The sequence below is a fragment of the Cinclus cinclus genome, chromosome 1 (genome assembly GCF_963662255.1).
Source record: "Cinclus cinclus chromosome 1, bCinCin1.1, whole genome shotgun sequence".
In the NCBI taxonomy this organism is placed as follows: Eukaryota; Metazoa; Chordata; class Aves; order Passeriformes; family Cinclidae; genus Cinclus; species Cinclus cinclus.
Genome location: NC_085046.1, coordinates 51,845,121 through 51,859,817, shown reverse-complemented (window position 1 = coordinate 51,859,817; position 14,697 = coordinate 51,845,121). Strand labels below are relative to the sequence as shown.

Genomic DNA, 14,697 nt, shown 5'->3' with positions numbered 1-14,697 from the left:
ATTGCCCATACCTCCCTCAGATGCACTTCCCACCTTTGGGCCAAAAGGCAGTATATGGAGCCAATTTGTAAAAATCTGGTGGTTTGGAATAACAGTTTCAGTTCCAGGAGATTTGGAACATAATTATTTTTCCTGCTGGTGATCTGAGCAACACTTAGCAGACGAGCAGTACAAGCATCTGATCATGTAAAAGATCCAAAAATTCCATTAGAAACATTTATAAAAATACAGAATGCATAAAGGAATTTGACTGTACAATGTGTACAGCTCTCAAGTTCATCCCAGAGTGGCTTTATACCATGCTACCATTTGAAAATTAAAGGAATGCATCCATATTTCTTCAGTCCAGGAAGATCCTGCTCCATCCCAACATGCATCCAAGCGCAGGCTATGGACCTCAGTATTACATGGAAATGGGCAAGGAAAGACCCAAACTACCATCAGACAGGCTTTGCAGTTTCAAAGCCCCATGCTGAAAAGCAGAGGTGCTTTTTGATGCATTGTGGTTGCCATTTGCTCTGAGCCAGAGTCCACTCTTGCAGCAGCCAACAGTTCACTTATTTAGCTTGCTTAGCTGCAAGAAGAAATTCCCCATGGTCATGCTGAGGCTTCAATGTATTCACTTTTTGGTGCTGCTACCCTCAAGTACTCTGGGTTTTCTGCTGCAGGAACTTTCAGGAGACCGTTAGGTTTGGTTTCCTTTGGTAAGAAGTCCTGCTGGTAGTCAGGATTGTCCAGGTTTATTTGGTGGTTGCCTGCCTGAATCCAGTATGGAGAGGTCTCAAAGACTGTCTTGGCCAGAGGAGACTGGTTGGTGTTGAGATACTCGGGGTTGTCCACAGCTGTGCTGTGTGAATTCTGGTAGCTGGAGTCTGTGGGGACCTTTGAGTTTGCTGCGAGAGAGAAGTTGTTGTAGATTGGATTCTGGACTGCTGAGGCAGATGCTTTCTTGGGCACCAATTGGTTTACATACTCTAGAATAAATAGAAAATAAAAATGAGAAGATATAAAAAATTAATGCAGCCATTTGTGTCATTTGACATTTAGCTTCAACCCAGCTGCCACTTGCTCTTTGCACATGGCATGTCTCTGAACTTCCCAGAGTGGAAAAGAGCCAAAGGCAGGGACTGCCACTCTGGGGCACCAAACATGCTGCCCTAAGGTTCATCTTCAAGAATTTTGTTTGCCAACCAGCAGAAAGATGGCTTGGACCATGAGACAGTGAGATAGCTACTTCTGATTTTAGTGGCACGTGGGTGGCTGTGTCCCAGATAGTGTTCTGAAATGGCAGTTTGGGAGGTTAGCTGCCAGAAGCTGTTTCCTTGGAAAAAAAAATGTTTGGAGATGAGGAAAATGCATAAAAAGCACAGGACTGGCAGTAAGAGTGACTCCACATTTCACGTCAATGCTATTCCTTGCAGGGTCTTTCACCCTTTTTAGCTATGGCATATTCTTGGAACTGTTGGTTGGGGTTTTTTAAGGACACAAAGCATCGTCACTGCATTATCCAGTCCTGTCTCCCTCAGTGCTCACTGGCTCTCTCTCTGACCGCCTACACTGAAAGTCCATGTGAAAACATGAACTGCCTTCTGTAGGTTAACTTCTGAAAGCAATAAAAGAACCATAAAGACCTTTATAGTATTGAAATGGTAAAAAAAATGAACTCAAATTTTTAGAGGCTATTTTCTTAAGTAGAAAACTTTAAACATATAACCACACATGAAAACTCCCTCCCTAGATGGCACACGCTGCTAACATAAGGAATCTGACTCATGAGGGAACTGAAATGAGAAATGGTCAGAAGCAGACAGATAAAGGCTAGGAAAATGGTATGTGCACACAATTCCACTCCAATTTACTGAGCCAAAAGGGTAGAAAGCATTTGAATTGCTTCATTTCTACAGACAAGGACAGAAAATGATAATATTTTCAAGAAAATGGCCGGTGAATGAGTGGCCATGGGATGGAAAAACAGGAGAGGTACTCACCTGGGGCTGGTAGGAAGCTGTCATCTATGCTGTCCTCCAAGAAAGCGCCTGTTGGGTCTGAACTATACCTCTGGACAAAGCTGTCTTCCCTCACTGGGTGTCCCTGCTAGAATGAAAGTAGAGAAAAACAATATTAAAGGGACTAACTTGTAGAAGCTGATCCACATAGGAGGAGTTGCTCCTTTATTAAAGGTCATTCTACTTACCCCATTCCTGTCAATGCAGGTTGTAGCAGAGTTGTTGCTGGTAGCACTCTTAAAAGACAGAGAAAGAAAATTATGAGACATTATGAGAAGCAGTTTATTCTAAAAATTGCATGTCATGTTTCCACAGTGGAAAATTTTCATACCAATGAGCTCAGGAGAGGAGTGCGAGATGTTGAAGGACTGTTGAAAAAGCCCTGGTGTGGCACGAGGTACTCATCCGCATCCACAATATCTTCCATGTCCTCCTCCTCCATCAGGGTGCGATAAAACTTGGAGTCCGTAGGGCTGGGCAGGTGCATCCTATCATCTCCCTGTTAAAAAAGTCAGTATGAGACAAGACTTGCAGACTCCTTTCAATCCCTCATTCTCGCCTCCTCTCTGAGACAAAGTCATTTAACAAGAGGCACAACATGCAAGCTCTTGATTCACAGATTCATAGAACATTCTGAGTTGGAAGGGACACAGAAGACAAGTCCAATGTTTAAGTAAATGGCCCATACAGAGATTTGTGTATTTAACCAAATTTATCTAGAGTTTAGAGGAACTTAAGCCTGCAATATCAGTCCATGCTGCTGTAAAATGACTGCATTTTGAAGAGGATTAAACTGTTCTCCTCTCACGACTACGGTATGTTTCTGGTCCTAGACTGAGACCAATACTGAGAAAATAGTGACCAGTCTTGATGTTTTGTTTGTGGCTCTAACTGAATGTGTTAAAACCTGGAAAGCAACAATAAATCTGGCCTTCAGTTATCCATATCGTATGTTCTCATATGCATTGACTAGTTACTTTGGGCCTCAGACGAAATGCCCATCAGTCTTCCCACCACAGTGGTTAGTACCTGTATAACAAGATAGCGTGGAGGATCACGGGCCATTTTTGAGAATTCGGCTATCAGCTCACGAAACTTGGGACGGCTGTCAGCATCAATCATCCAGCCTGCAGGAAAATCAATGCACAAACATTGTTTTGGTGATCAAACACAGAGTTTGAAATAAAATATAACAGAAAAAAAGCAGTGCCATGTGTGGAACAAAGAAAGGAGCTACCCTTAAGGGACCATCATAAAAAGTTAATTCACCAGACATGGGTGTGAATTTCAGCATTTAAAATGCAGATCTCAGCAGTTTTGGGAAGATGGAAATAAAACCCCATGTTGAAAAAGCTTCATGGCTGACTCTGTCTCCTCTCCTACTGGCCTATCTCCATGTGGACAGGGGGGTCCCACCTGAGGGATAATCCCAATTAATTTGCACTGTAAAAAGCTCTTGAAGGAGAGGAAGCAAACTGACACCAGTGGGTTCCTGCAGAGGTACCAGGATTTGACTCTCTGACAGTCACTGGACTGTTTCATGAAGTCCTGGGAGGCCTAGAGCAGAAGCCTCCCTCTGTGCCAGATGTCTTCTAAAATTCAAAACATCCTCACTGGAGACATATTGAAAGATTACTACAGCTAAGCTGTATTTAATTAATAAACTGACTTCAACAAAAGTAAGTCCTTACAGCTTAGTTTGGATCAATGTTAGAAGAGATTTCAAATATGGATACTGGAGGTTTTATATGTGATATTAGTTAGGAAACCCACATTTTCTGTAATCAACTAACAGATGAGGTGACCTAGAGGGTCTTGCGTTTAAAATTAAAAAGAATAAAGGCCAAGCTTAGTGTGTCTAGAGGAACTCAGAAGAAACAGCTTATCTATATTAATGGAAAAATGAAGTGATAATATGCATTCTGAAATCCACATTAGAGAAAGATATCCAGAGTAGACAAAATCTTGTCATTTCCAGTGACTTTTTACCATGCTAGAAATATGATTCCCCACTAATTCAAAAAGAAATGCTTCTTGCTATTAGACAAAATGGAGTGTTTGTGAGTTTGCTATTCTTGTAAGAGTAGAATCTACTGTTTCTGATTTTACCTCTAAGTTGCCTATATTTAAATGTTAGTTTTTAAATCAAAGAATAGTAATTATTTTGCAATAACTTTGAACATTTCAGCTTATACTTTCTGATTATAAAAGAGAGGACTGGGAATCCTGAATTCCTTTAGATGAATTGGCACACCTTCAATAGGGTCTGCACTGTAGCCTGCAAACATGAAGTGACCAGAGCAGCAAAAGATTTGCAAGGGGTCCTGTGCCAGCAGGAAGCCTCAGCCCCCAGATCCTCAGACTCTTGCATTTAAATTCAATGCAATGGCATGGAAAGGATGGGGACATTCTATTGGGTGTGCTTTAAAAGCAACAGATACTGGATTAGGCGCCTGGCAAAATGCCCCCTTTCTACATCTGGACTGATCCTAAGGAAAGACAGGGGCTGGCTGGGGTGTCAGTAGGGCTCAGAATCTCTGAGTAGGAGTTTACAGGACATTGTTTTGGAGTCTAGGCACCTCCAGGCTAAGTGCATACTTCTGGATGCAGTTCTTGTTACCCTGCAGAGCACAGGATCAGGCTCACCTTGTGTGGTGCTTGTCCCACCACAGCAATATGTGGATGCTCTAGCACTCCCCAGAAGTGCTGCACTATGGAGTCTTCATGGTAGCATGGCTTCTGTTTCAGGAACAGGTGCATGTTGCTACAGTGAGAAGGTCTTAAATGCCACCTAGTGGGCTTCTTATCACATCCTCAGAGCAGTGAGCAGGGATGTGGTAATCATGGCCAAGAGATGTGCAGGAAGCCAGGAATCTGACATTGAGTAGATGATGTAGATAGAATGGGGGTTTGAGGTTCAGAAGCCCTTTGATGTGACCTAAACTGGCGAAAAAGTGCTTCAGAAACCCTCTGCTCTTGAGCTACTCTACTGCAACAGCTGCATGCCATAAAGGGACCAGTCAAAAATGAGGGAGAAATTTGAAAAGGGACTCTGAATTCTCATGTGTATCTGACATTATGCTGGTGCCTGCACTCCAGACACTCCTTTAGTGATAATACAGTATCCAGTACTGTGCTTGCAGTAGAAAGCATGTTACTGAACCGAGGAGGACCTTGGAGGAGAAGGCAGTGTTGATTTTATTTCCTTGACATACAAAACCAGAGTATCAGGCAAAGTGGTTGGTGTCATGCTAATTTATACTGCCTAACCATATTGGTTTAAAATAATTGACATTAGCAGTCAGTGGGGTGAATGGTGAAAAAAACACAGCGGTTGAATGAGTGACTCGTGAAACCACATCCCATGATCCTAGGTAAAGCTCAAGGTGTGGGAACACACTCTGGTGTCACCTATCTTCACACAACCCTATTTCTGTGCCATTACCATGAACGCAGTATAAAATGAAACTGAGTTACGTATTCAACGTAGATGAGCAGCCACAACCCCAAGCGTGAACTCACACTTGACCATGATCATGTACACGTCGATGGTACAGATGGGGGGCTGTGGCAAACGCTCGCCTTTCTCCAGGACAGAGGAGATTTCACTGGCAGGGATCCCTTCATATGGCTTGGACCCAAATGTCATCAGCTCCCAGACTGTCACACCTGCAGGGTGGGAAGAGAAGATCATGAAGCAGACTGCAAAGAGTGGGACTGCTTGGCCTGGGTGTGGAGAGATGGCAAGCAGAGAGGGCTCCCCTGGAACCACTGTTTTGCCAGAACTCCAACCAGAGAAAGCATTTTCTGCCATGATTTTATAGAGAGATTAATATAACAGCTTTAAATCATCCTGCTTCTATTTAAGGTTCTGCATTTTTCCTTTTTTTTTTTTTGATCTCTGCTAATATATTAGTGCTGAATATTCTACAAACTTCCCAGCCCCACAGAAAGGAGATGCAGGTTACTGTCTCCCAACTCCAACACGGCAAGTGGTTTTAAAAGTGGAAGTTGTCTTTTTGTTTGAAAACTATCTCTCTGGAGACGACCAAAAGCAGTTTTTGAAAGACGTGTAAACTAGCTGCCTAAGCGTCAGTTGCTGACATACCATGGACTCTTGTGATGTAGCTGTTGTGATTGTCTAGTAGCTTAGGATACAAAACAAAATTTTGGATGCCAAGATACATAAATGGATTAAGACCAGAGGCTGTGCTGTTTCAAAAAGGGCATAGGATCTGACCGTCTGCATTAAATATTTTCCAGGAATGTAAGAGTCCATGGGGTGGAAATTTTGCAATAGATTGCTTTGAAAAGTTTCCTTTCTTTCAAGCTGGCTTTACAAACTATACTAAATACAAAATAAATTCTCTAAGGAGGTTATCACACTGCTTCCCTTTTAGCATTGTCCTCTCAATACCAAGATGTCACATTGCAGCTAGTCTAAAAGCTGTAACCCAAAACTCAACCAACCTAGAGGTAGGCAAGTACCTGAGTGAGTGATGATAAAACAGATTTTAAAAAAGTACAAGAATCCCAGCCAATCCATTGAATCCTAAGTGCAGATGTATCATCGGCCAAATAAATGAGTGACTCGAGACTGTAACCAATCACATGTGTATGGCCAATAAATTCAACCCCCCTATTTAAGGAGGGTGCAGAACAATAAAAGAGTTTTTGTCACATAGATCACAGAGGGATGTGTTGTCTGTCTTCCACCACGACCTCTGTCAATGTTATACTAGGACGGCATAACCATTTTAGGCCTCAGAAGAGATACACTGATTGACACTGATAGTGTGGCCAGTGATTTTAAGTCCTCCTAGTTATGTGGTTCTATTGCCAGCTCCATTATTTTTCATGTGAAGTTGCTGAAGAAAAACTTTAACAGAACTTCAGCAAATAGACCAGAGTCTCCTACTTGTAGCCCCTTTCAGGGGAAGGCTCATTACCCAAAGCCTATTCTTTGAAACACCTTACTCCTCACTCACATGCAGTTTCATGGAGATTTTACTTTGTTGAATAGGTGATTTGGCCATAGTGTTTACATATCTGATCTTTTGTTCTAATCACAATACAAAGTAAAAAGGCCAGTATAGAGTCACCAGCAAATCCTGAAAATTTCCAACTCATTTGCAATAATTATAACAGCTTTTAAACTCACCATAACTCCAGACATCACTTTGATGAGTGTAAATCCGGTGTAAAATTGACTCCAATGCCATCCATTTAATAGGAACCTAGGAAAATTCACGAAGAATCCTTTAGAGGCTGACCCAAAATTTATTTGGGATATTTACCACCATGTGGTGTGTAAATCAATAATTTGGTTGCAGAAGGAAAAAAACAAAAACAGCCAACACAACTACCTGAATTGTGAAACAGACAACTTTTGAGTCTCCCTTTATTATTTCCATATATTATGAAGAACCTGGAAATGTGTGGAATACTAGGTATATCAGAAATATCTCTTTCTAAACAGTTTTACAACATATTTAACAGTCAAATAATTTATTTTTTGCCGTCTATCAGAACAGGACACAAATCCAATCTTAGGCTACATGACTGATCTATACCCATATGGTTTCTATTTATGACCTCTGCAATATTTGTAAGCAGCTTCTCTTTAATTTCTCAGCAGCACACATTCTCTCCATTAGCACACAGTACAACATGAAGGCATGTTGAACTAAGCCTGACAGGTCTGTCTTCTGCTATAAATGTACAGCATTCCCTTTCTCTTTGTAAACTGCAGAGCCTTATTGGTGTTGGCTACACTGATGAATTTTCCCAGACATCCTGGGTGGGAATTTCAAAAGCATTTGCTGCTCTGCTACCTCTGCTCCCACTGCAGTCCCACTGGCCCAGTGCTGCTTTGGCTGATTTCAGAGGACTTCCACAGGCTTCAAAGGCAGCATGCTGAGATGGCAGCTGAGAGCTTTGAAAAACACACTCTTCCCCACCTCCCCCCCCTTTTTTTGAGGCTTGTGTGCAAGCATAAACACCGGAAAAATGCACAGTACTTCATTCTGAAGTGTGCTTTACCTTGCCTCCCTCAGCATGATATTCCTTTTCATCTGCACCGAGCAGCTTTGCCAGCCCAAAGTCTGTGATTTTCACGTGTTGAGGAGTCTTAACAAGGACGTTCCTGGCAGCAAGGTCACGGTGCACCAGGCGCCGTTCTTCCAGATAGTTCATTCCCTGCAATGTAACACACTGTTGGTAAGGCCTCGTGCACTCAGTGCTCAGACACACAAGTCACCAAACCTCAGCTGCTTTGTGGTAACTACAGATACCACCATAAACACCTGGTAAAAGTTACCCCACCTGCACTCTCCATTTACGTAATGTTTATAGCAGGGCGAGGATGAGTGCTTGCACTATTACTGCTACCCTCCAGGAGCCTTCTTGTGGGTCCAGGCACTGGTGGAGTGGTGAAGGAAGGAGAGGCAGTAGTGGAGATGTGGCTCTTTTGGGACTTAGTTGAAGAAAAACAAAATCAGGATGGAACTTACAAAAAAAGGGACAAAGGCTTCTTTTGGCTGCACTTGTGCAAAGCCAGTGATTTCAGTCCAGAGTTTAACCATCCCCTGCCATTATGTACACACACCAACCCTACAGAGAGTATTTAGACAATCACTCAAAGTTGCTCATACTGTGTTTTATTACAGGCAGTGTACTCTGCCTTTTGCCTGCTAACAATGAGGCAGTCCACTGCAATGGTAAGAATGGAGGGAAAAAAAAAATTTAAAGTCTGAACTCAGATTTGCATCCATTTTCCAGTCCTCTTTGAAAAAGGCAAGTTTTTCCAGCTTCACTGCCTCCCATGATTAGACTGGATTCGCCATAGCATATGTGTTCTTTTGGTACGATTGCCTCTCAAGGAAGAATATAACTAATTGTGCTGGTTTGACTGCTAAAGCATAAATTTAACAGGTGCGCTTCTGAACAAAGAGATTACTCCCCTTTCCCTCAACGTCAGTCTCTTGGTATATGGAATCAAAAAGCTCATGATTTCCAAGTTTCCTGCAATATCTTTTCAAAACTCACTATTATTCCCAGTCCATACATTTTTGCTGGTGGTAGTTTATGCACTTGTATTTTTATGAAGAGAATTGACAAAAAATTTCTTTTAACCTATGAAGTTGGCACAAAAATGATCATGCTGATGTGATGGCAGAGGACCGGAGGGAATAATTGGCTTCCATCCTCCACCCACTTCCTAAGCCCACTTCTAAGCTGGACCACTATCGAATCCTCCTTCCAAGTCCCTCAGCAGAACTTTACCCATGCCCTGCTAATGTTGCCAAAACAAACCACCCAAACAAACTGGCACAGTGCCACTACAAGCGTGCACTGAATCACACAAATAGATCTTTAGCAAGCAGAGCTCTTGAAACAAAAACTTCTGACCCACTGAGAGAAAACAGACCATCTTAAAAAATAATAATAATTCTGTAATCTAGCCCCAGTAGGACAAAAAAATTTCCTGCTAAAATTGACTTGCTGCAGAGGCTAATAAGACGCAGAGCTGCTGAAAGGCAGAATATCATTGTCACACTAAGCTGTTTAAGGTGCTAATGTCTGAAGACTCATGCACGTGCATATAACCACACACTGAAGATGTTGAACTGCCTGTTTAGAAAGTTCAGCAGATTTTTAATTGTGTGCAGGCCTGGAGTTTAATCCATTTTTCATCACTAAGCATAAGACCGTTGTGTTCAAAAGAGTTCCTTCACAGTGACTCTGCACGTGGAGCATTTATGCTCTGATAACACCTTGCCTGGAAGAGAGGACTCCATACTTCAGGAAAAGATAATGTTTGTAAAAGTTGAAAAGAAAACTTATTTCAAAGCTGTGAAAACAGTAACAAAAGTAAGCTTCCTAGGGAACTTGCCTCCTGCAGGTTAGTTGCCAGACATGTATTTGCTTCAATTTTTTGTCCCGCTCATAAGTAAATTTTCAAAGAGTCAGAGAATGTTAAAAAATCTGGCATAACTTTATCAGTGTAGTACCAGACACATTGGTGAGAAAAAGCTGTACATAAGATTTATGAGTGCTTAGAGGATAACTTCAGTGTTGAGCAGCACAAAGGAGTATGTTGAAGGTCAGGCATCACAGGTGAGAGTAGAAGTTGCTATGGGCAAATGTTGAACCATGAAAATATCAAATGAAAGCAAACAATTGTGAATAGCAGCCTTTCGGGCAAGCAAGACTTGCAATGCCCCAAGGACCCATTTGGGGATACATTTTGCACCTTAAAAACTTAACAAGGAGAAGAAGGAGAGGAGGGAAATATGGCCTACAGCTCATCCTCCAATGAGACTGAAACCAGGACAGAGCACTAACTGATTTTAAACAAGAAAGCAAAAGAGTCACAAAAAGTCACAAAAAAATGCAACTCACATCCCAGGTGGATACATAAATTAGATTTCACTTGTTGTGGAGAGCAATGTAAAAAAAGTACACACACACTGAGATGAAAAATGTACTCTATAGACATTTGATGGATACATTTCTGAGGTCCTCAGTATATTTCCTGAAAGCAAACCACAGCTGGGCAAGCCTGGGATGTATACAAGGCCTCAAGGGATCAATACATTTTTAAGTGTGTGGTTACCCTGCAGACCAGCATTCTTGAAATAAGCAGCATTAAAGCAATCATGTTGTGTGGACACTGCCATCTCATATAATGAATCTCCAACAAATTGCAGGGGTTTCTTTTTGCTGTTTTTGCTTTGTTCTTCCACACTTGCAAATGGCTAACCACCATCCAAACACAGCCTATTGCTGCTAAGGGCTAGAGGCTGCATTGCAGTTTCTTTGCTCCTCCTTGCAAACAGTACCAGGTACAATAATGAGTCTTTTATGGCCATGCAGTTAGATTACAGACCCAGCTCAGCACGTATGAATTACAGAATAGCTCTGGGGTGCCTGAATGCCTTTTGCTGAAAGCCAGCCTGAACAAGGATGGAGCTGGTATTCGGTAGTCAGCAGTTTCGATCCCTGGCCTCAGAGATTTCAGCATGAAACTCTCCAAGGCGCACAGGAAGATGTATTGAACATCGCTGTCCTGTGATAGCCCAAAGAAATCCACTGATGGAAGCAACATTTTGTTATGGGAATTGACAAATTCTATTGTCTTCCTGGCTGCCTGTACTGCATCACGTTTGCATCGCATTATCATTTCAATACTGGGTGTTTGTTTTGGACATAAATATCTAGGTGATAACATTAGGTGGATTAGAAGCATTTTGAACAATAGTTAAGGTTTGCTCATCAGCATAAAAACAGTAAATTGTTAAGAAAAAGTAACCACTTACTGCCCTGCATAACGTACCTAGGATCCAGGTGGTGAAACAGAAAATTTGCAGATACTGATAATTAAATAAACACATTACATGCTGTCAGATCTCTTGAGTTTTAGCTAATATAGAGCTCTGGAGTGCTTACCTTTGCAATCTGCACACACCAGTTGAGGAGGTACTGAGAGCCGATGTTGTCCTTGTGCTCTCGGATGTAATCCAGGAGGCAGCCGTAAGGCATCAGCTGTGTGATGAGCTGAACAGTCGAAGTGAGGCAGATTCCCAACAAGCGACATACATGAGGATTGTCAACACTAGCCATCACATAAGCTTCCTGAGAAGAAAGGCAAAAAAAGAAATGTGAAACACTCCCTTTGGCGTGACATGAATATTTGGAGGCAGTTTAAAATAAGTTGGTCATCCAAGAAGTTGCTAAAATACTATATGCAAACTCTGTGTCTCATATCACATATAAAATACATAAATTTCCCCCTCTGTGGACTATTTTCTGTTCAGTGAAATGTCCAGATTTTGAACATCAAATCATCATGGAGATGTCACAGGAGAGCCAGTCTCTCACTACTGTACACCAAGCAAACATTGGACATAAAATCCTGGGAGATTAAAACTTACAGGCCAAGGAGGAATTAATAAATTGAACACCAACTGGAAGTTGATGGGATTTCATAATTTTGAGCACCCAATTGCAAGGGCAACACATTTTGTGAACATGTGTCATATGGCTTTTGTCCCCACAGACCTTTTAATGAAACTGACTGGAAATCAGTATTTTTGAGAATTCTGCTCCCCTGTCAAGGTTGGTACTAACCCAGAAAGTCAAAGCTGTCATTTAGAATGTGACTGATGGTCTCATTCTTAAAGAGACCATGTTCTTCCTGACCGTGTTTTTCTTCAGTCCATATCAAACCAAATAGATTAATAATCAGTTCACCACTTTAGAAGCTTGTATTTAAGTAACAATAGTGAAAATACTGCCCTCAATTGGAAAAACTATTTTAGACTCAAATAGCAATGTAAATGGTACTAGGAAGGTACTTGGAATGTGGGAGCCCAAGCATTACAGACCCTTTGGTCAACTGGAATTTTGGGCTTAATTTCATAAATATGTGAAAAACTGTTTTTTCAAGTGTGGGTACACACTGTGTAGCTTCAGGTATCAATCTATGACACCCAAGATACCTCCTCTTCTTTTGTTTTTCTGTGAGAAGATTTCCCTCTGAAGGGAAAGATCTCTTCAGAGGCTGGCTCAAATACATTACTTAACATGGCCATGTGGTAAAAATTCCTGAGCTCATGGTTTTTGTGTGCAAAAACTACTTAAGGATTGAAAATTGAGATCTGTATTTATACTCAAATCCACTGACAAGTGCCAGCTCAAAGAATGGATTCCAGTTTGGGAAAAAAAATTAGAGCTACCGTTGTTTGTTTTCTTTAACTAACTTTGTGTCTGATTTACAGTATGTCACTTTTAGATATTTTAGAAGTGATTTGATTGAAAAACAACACAAGGGGAAATGAATGGGAATTTTTCCATTCAGTGAGCAGGTCAGCATCTTGATCCAGCATCTGGAGTAAACTCTACTATTCACCCCTTGGCAATTCGGGCTAGCAGTCCCCAAAAGCCTAAAATCATAATGAAGACACGAATGGTGTAAGGGAAAGAGCAAATCTGCTCTTTCTAAGAGCTTAAGAAAATAAATACCATAGCACTTCACTCATCATCTAGCAAGCGTTCCACAGATGTCACATAGCTCCGTAGCTGGAGAGAACTGTTATTAAACAAAGTTATTAAGGCAATGACGTTCAAGAAATAAGCAACCCAAATTCTTAAGCAATACTTTCTGGCCTGTGTGTTGTTGCTTAATGTGCCAGACTAAGCAAAACATGATGTCATGCAGCTTCTTTTGAGGTACTAGTTCTGCATTTGGTATCCTTTTTTTGGAGCCCTTAGGATGAAAATGGCCTCCAGGTAAACAGGTTAAATAGGATCTCCACCAGAACTGGTAAGAGCTCATCAACTTACTGCATGATGTGGACACACCATTGAAAAACATCCCTCTGCCATAGATAGCACTGATTGTGTGGGCTAGCTCAGGGGAAGATAAAGGGGGAATACAATCTGCTATTCAGTTTGTACATATTTGTGGCATCATTTTTTAGAGATTCTTGCAAATTTGTTATTCAATACTCAGTTGTAAGCAGAGACCAAAACAACTTCATTTCTCAGTGCTTCCAAACTGAGCCATTGTAATGATGAAGGATGCCTTGCTCCCTTGCTGGGATTCAGATCCATATTGTATTCATTTTGGCAGGGCAGGGTGGGGGGAAGACTGCAGAGTAGGAGCTGTTCTCACTGCCCATCTGCTGTGCAGCCCTCGCGGGGCTGACCTGGTGGCTGAGCACTGGGATGCTGCAGGCGCCGGGTGGGCGTTTGGGCCACACAGCTTTCAGAGAGTGTCCAAGTGTTGACACCGCCTCTTCCATTCGATACTGCAAAGGAAAATAGGCCACCGCCTCCTCTTTGCTGAAAGCAGAACAGAGCTATTGTGTGGTTGTGGGTCCCTCTAAGTAGCCCAAGACACTAAAGTGGGTCTTTGTTTCAGCTATTTATCTTGGAAATCTCTTCGGGTGCGCTCTGACCTGCTCCAAGTATGCTTGGTATTTAACAACAACCTTCTGAATTAACCCTGCCCTAATAAAGTCAGCCAGAGCTTGCCTGGATTATAAGAGCTAAAGCTGCTGTGCTTGTTCTATACCTAGTGTGATTCTGTAAGACAAATAATTTCTAATTAGACATTATTATCTTTGAGGTTCCAGTGACCTTGGAAAATTGGTTGTGTAGCAAAAATCTGGTTTGAGAAATGCTTTTGGAGTCCTCCCTCTGACTTCTTTCACTAGTTTGGTTTTTAAATGTAGTTCTGAAATACAGAGTTCCACTAACCAAATTATCTAAAAATTAACAGGATTGAAAAAGGAAGAGCTTTTTGTTAAGTATCCTAATGCAAAGGACAAGATAATGTGATGATTTGCTACAGAAATTTATTTTACAAGAGTGAGCACTTTGATACCACTGAAGAGCACACAGTCCCTTAATCTACTGCCCTGTCTAGTGATCTTGATCTGGTGAAGGAAAGATGAAGTACCACAGGCTTGTTGACTAACCCTTCCTCCAGAATACATGCCTTCAGGAATTTGATGCAGTTAAGTCCAAAGCATCCTTTGTGAATAGTGTGTTATGTTCCTTATCATTGTGAAGAACAAAATGTGGAGCAGAGCTCAGGGCAGGCAGTTTAACAACATCTCTGCCAGTTCCTCAATGCAAGGAATGCCAGTGAAGGGAGGGATCACAGGCAGGTATGAGGGCCACA

The 14,697-nt window shown here is 41.7% G+C and overlaps 1 protein-coding gene across 1 annotated transcript in view; it reads right to left on the bottom strand.

The window, feature by feature from the left end:
* Positions 1–597: 597 nt before the first annotated feature.
* Positions 598–14,697, bottom strand: part of EGFR (epidermal growth factor receptor) — a 150,276-nt gene continuing 136,176 nt past the window's right edge. The window contains exons 20-28 of the mRNA XM_062497770.1: positions 11,457–11,642; positions 8,049–8,204; positions 7,168–7,243; positions 5,529–5,675; positions 3,036–3,133; positions 2,338–2,505; positions 2,195–2,242; positions 1,989–2,094; positions 598–974 (exon numbers count right to left, since the gene is read on the bottom strand). Coding sequence (XP_062353754.1) covers positions 598–974; positions 1,989–2,094; positions 2,195–2,242; positions 2,338–2,505; positions 3,036–3,133; positions 5,529–5,675; positions 7,168–7,243; positions 8,049–8,204; positions 11,457–11,642 — 1,362 coding nt within the window. The remainder of the gene's footprint in view (positions 975–1,988; positions 2,095–2,194; positions 2,243–2,337; positions 2,506–3,035; positions 3,134–5,528; positions 5,676–7,167; positions 7,244–8,048; positions 8,205–11,456; positions 11,643–14,697) is intronic.